This window comes from Sesamum indicum, linkage group LG5 (assembly GCF_000512975.1).
Source record: "Sesamum indicum cultivar Zhongzhi No. 13 linkage group LG5, S_indicum_v1.0, whole genome shotgun sequence".
Taxonomy (NCBI): Eukaryota; Viridiplantae; Streptophyta; class Magnoliopsida; order Lamiales; family Pedaliaceae; genus Sesamum; species Sesamum indicum.
The window spans coordinates 1,711,150-1,715,510 of NC_026149.1; the positions used below are offsets into that span (position 1 = coordinate 1,711,150).

Consider the following 4,361-nt stretch of genomic DNA (forward strand, 5'->3'; position numbering starts at 1 on the left):
TTTTTTGGCATTTAGTATATAAATTCATATACTTAAGATCAAATTTATTTAGTTTCTTAGGAAGGATGAAAATACAAAAAAAAGCCACGAAAAACACCTTCAAACCAAAATAAATAAATTAAAGGGGGTGACTTATACAAACAATGAGAGTATTATCATCAATTTTAATCCAAAAATAGGGTCAAAAGTTGCAAAAACATGCCATTTCGCATTAAGCGCCACCTTCTGTTAATTTCTAATAGAATGGGGTTTCGCATAGGAGTTTTCAAACTGTGGAAGAATTTAGCTTATTTTTAAAATACAAAGATTTTATTACTCATTTAAAAAAAATCACGAGGGGATAAAATGCAATCTGGCTAAGATTAAATACAAAATACGCATGATACATATATAATTTTTTAACCAAAATACATGGCTTTAATTTTGTCTAAAAAATTATTTTTTTTTCCTAATCTATCATAGCCACAAAATTTTTTAAAATTATAAAAACAATTCCAAATGTTTCAGACACGTTTGGTGTACCGGACAACGGATTCCTTTTTTCTTATTTGATAATTTATTTTCGAACAGGGCATTGTGTCAGAGTCGTGTCCATGGAGTATTCTTATCCAATGTGTATGAGACACTACATATATAGAATGATTTTTTGAGGAATTTGATTGTTATAATTTAGAGGATTAAAATTATATTTTTTCATATATATATATATATATATATTGTATACTGTATGTTCAATCAGTTTATGTCATCTGGTAACTAATTCAGATAGCTGAATCTAGCTGTAATTTAGCCCCTAAACAATACAAAAAGCAGTACTATAGCACCATATTAATCATTTAATTCCATCCATTTTAGCTAAAAGTTAACAACTATATAAGTCAATAGTTGCAGATGAAAGATGAGAACAAGCAAATCATCGCACTCCGGAAAAGGTTTGTGCTGTGCAGATTCATTGTAGCTCGTAAGTCTCTCCATCAATCCAACCCAAGAAACTGACATGAATTCGTCTGTCGGATTATTTCATTATATGTAAAAACGTACGTCGTTGCATGAATATTTTGTCAACCATGCTTTTATTTATAATAATATTATATATGTTTCTCTGATTTAAGTTATATTTAGTTCATACATGTCTGGACTCTCTCTCTCTTCTCTTTCTTTTTCTTTTTTCTTAAATATTGATGGATCGATGAACGTCGCTTTGTTGTCTGAATGTTGTGTTGGCTGACCATTGCACGGGAGGCCCTGCTGTTGTCCTTCCATTTTTGGAAATTGTATGAACATTCATGTAGGGATATATTATAGGGATTATTACTTTTCCTTTTATCTCTTGATGATTGGTATAATTATATTTAAATCTTTATAGTTTGAGAAATTAAATCTAGCACCTCTGTGGCTTGCTTTCGTCTAACAAATAAGTTCCGCGGTTAGTCAAAATTCAACGAATTTGCTGATATTAACAAAAAGATTTGAAAGAAAATCTATAACTACCCCTGATTGACTTATTACTGATTTATTACAAGTCAGATAAATTTTTTTATGATCAAATTACCCTCATACATTTCCACTCGTTAATGCATGTGAGCAGGTATATCTTTACCGTTATAAAGGTAGCCAGTAATAAGTCACTCAGTAGTAAATATCAATTTTTTATTTAATTTTTGGTTAACATCAATAAATTCAATGAATTTTGACTAATGGAGTAATTTATTTGTTAGACGGAAGTGAACTTTAGGGGTGATAGATGTAATTTTTCAAACCACGGAGAATGCAAGTATAACTATTAAAAATTTTAGGGGCAAGGAGTGCAATTATCCCTATATATTATTCATAAACACATCTTTCCTGAAACTTATTTGTAATGAAGAAACGGTAGACATGTTATATTAAAACGTTAAGATATATTAACATAAACTGCATGAGATCGTCAACTGGTGCCAATTCACTCTTTTCCCACATTACATAGTTTTGTTAACTAAGTAACCTTGGCAATAAAATTTATGTCATAATCTAAATCAATTATATAACAAATGAATACCAAAGTCATTTGGTTGATAGGAAATGATCAATCGCATGACACTTGCAATAAAAACTTGCTATATATCTATTTCATTGTGGTGCAATCAAGAATCGAAAAATGTGAGATTTAGTTGTCGTCAGATTGGAATGTTGGGAAACAATAAAAATCCATTTTGCAGGAGATATCATGACGAAGATGGGGAAGACTGTCAATGGAAACGATGCTAAACATCTCACAGAAGCAAACACTTATGATGATCATCTTCCTCCGTTGGTACGCGCACTAAAGGCTTCAGCAGAGAGAAAAACAGTTGCTTTTCACTTTCCAGGGCATAAAAGAGGGCAAGCTGCACCGTCACCTTTAGCTGAACTCATCGGCACAAAGCCCTTTCTCCATGATGTTACTGAGCTGCCAGACCTGGACAGGTTTTTCTCCCCAAAGGGTCCTCTTCTGGAAGCCAAAAGGCTGGCTGCAGAGCTGTTTGGAGCGAAAGAGACGTGGTTTCTAGTTGGGGGCACTAGTTGCGGTGTTCAGGCAGCCATTATGGCCACTTGCTCGCCCAGGGATACTATTATCCTGCCGCGGAACGCCCATGTTTCCGCCACTACAGGTGTGATATTTTCTGGAGCCATGCCAAAATACATAGTTCCGCAGTATAATTCTGAATGGGATATTGCTGCTGGGATCACACCCTCCCAGGTATGTACATCATTGCATATATTTTTGGCCTTTTATCTTATCATTTGCAGTATGTTGTATCAAGGACTAGTTGCAATAATTTCATTGAAAAGGTAGGAAAAAATGCAATTTAGTTTTGTAAGTTAGGGAGGGTTACAATTTTGGTCTTATTCAAATTAGAATTTACAATTCAGTCTTATAACTTTAAAAATTATAGTAATTTTAGTCCAATAATTGTAACTGTCGATTAATGCACATCTATGCTGTGTATAACTAAAAAAGGGTAAAATGGTGTCTCAATTATTTTGATATGTCCGTTTTCATATTAATTTAATTTATTAACTTTCCACCCATTCATCTAACTTCCCATTCCCCATTATCTTTCAATAGTTATTATTTTTCTTGAAAAGATTTGTTTATTTTTTTGTCACCATTTTTTTATAAATTTAATATTTATTTATTTATTATTTTGCATATAGTATATTAAATAATAAAATTTTATATAATATTTTATTTTGAATAATATTTACATAAGTTGCAAACACATATATGATAGAACTTACAAATATTATTTTTTATTTTAAATCTTATTGCATCTTCTGTTGGAAAAAATCCAAAAATGGAATATAATTATCAAATACAGGTGAAATCGGCAATCCGAGAATCAAAAGCGAGTGGTCGGAAAGTGGGTGCAGTTTTCGTCACATCCCCTACCTACAACGGGATCTGTAGCAACCTGAGCGAGATTTCAAAAGTATGCCATTCTCAAGGAATCCCTCTGATCGTCGACGAGGCGCATGGAGCTCACTTCAAATTCCATCCTGAAATGCCTAAAACAGCACTGGATCAAGGGGCCGACATTTCCATACAATCTACTCACAAAGTTTTGTGCTCCTTTTCACAGACATCGATGCTTCATATTTCAGGCGAAAATATTGACAGAGAAAGACTCCACAAATGCCTACACGCCCTTCAGTCCACCAGCCCCAGTTGGCTTTTCTTAGCCTCATTGGATGCTGCCAGGCACCAACTAAGCACCGACTCCACTGCCTTCAATGAAGCAGTTAATTTGGCTAATGTAGCCAAAATCTTGATCCGTAAAATTCCAGGGATTTATGTTCTTGATCTTTCAGCATTCCCCGGCTTCTCAAGCATGGACCCTTTGCGTGTCACGATTGGTGTCTGGCAGCTGGGCCTGTCGGGTTTCCAGGCGAATGAAATATTGGACAATGATCTTGGGATCATCCCTGAACTCGTCAGCACAAACTCTGTGACTCTAGCATTTAGCCAGGGAACAACTGGTGAGCATGTTCAGAGACTCGTGTCTGGATTGAAGCATTTATCGGGGAAATTTTCTACAGTAAACCGTGGTAATGCAGTTACTGAAAAAGCACGGCCGTACGATGATCCTATCATGAGTTTGAATCCTAGAGAGGCCTTCTTTGCTAGCAAGACAAGAATGAAGTTCAAGGATTGCAGTGGAGAAGTCTGTGGAGAGTTCCTTTGCCCTTACCCGCCAGGAATTCCAGTTCTTGTACCTGGTGAAGTGATTACTGAGAAAGCATTGGATTATCTGCAGCAAATAAAAAGCCATGGTGGTTTTATAATTGGAGCTGCTGATCCTCAACTTGACTACATTGTTGTGTGCAAAACAAGCCACTAG

General features: G+C 34.9%; 1 protein-coding gene across 1 annotated transcript; it reads left to right on the forward strand.

The window, feature by feature from the left end:
• On the forward strand, positions 921 to 4,361 carry LOC105161781 (arginine decarboxylase-like). The gene is made up of 3 exons (XM_011079593.2): positions 921 to 961; positions 2,199 to 2,719; positions 3,342 to 4,361. Exons 2-3 carry the CDS (start codon positions 2,207 to 2,209, stop codon positions 4,359 to 4,361), a joined length of 1,533 nt encoding a protein of 510 aa, XP_011077895.2. The 5' UTR covers positions 921 to 961; positions 2,199 to 2,206.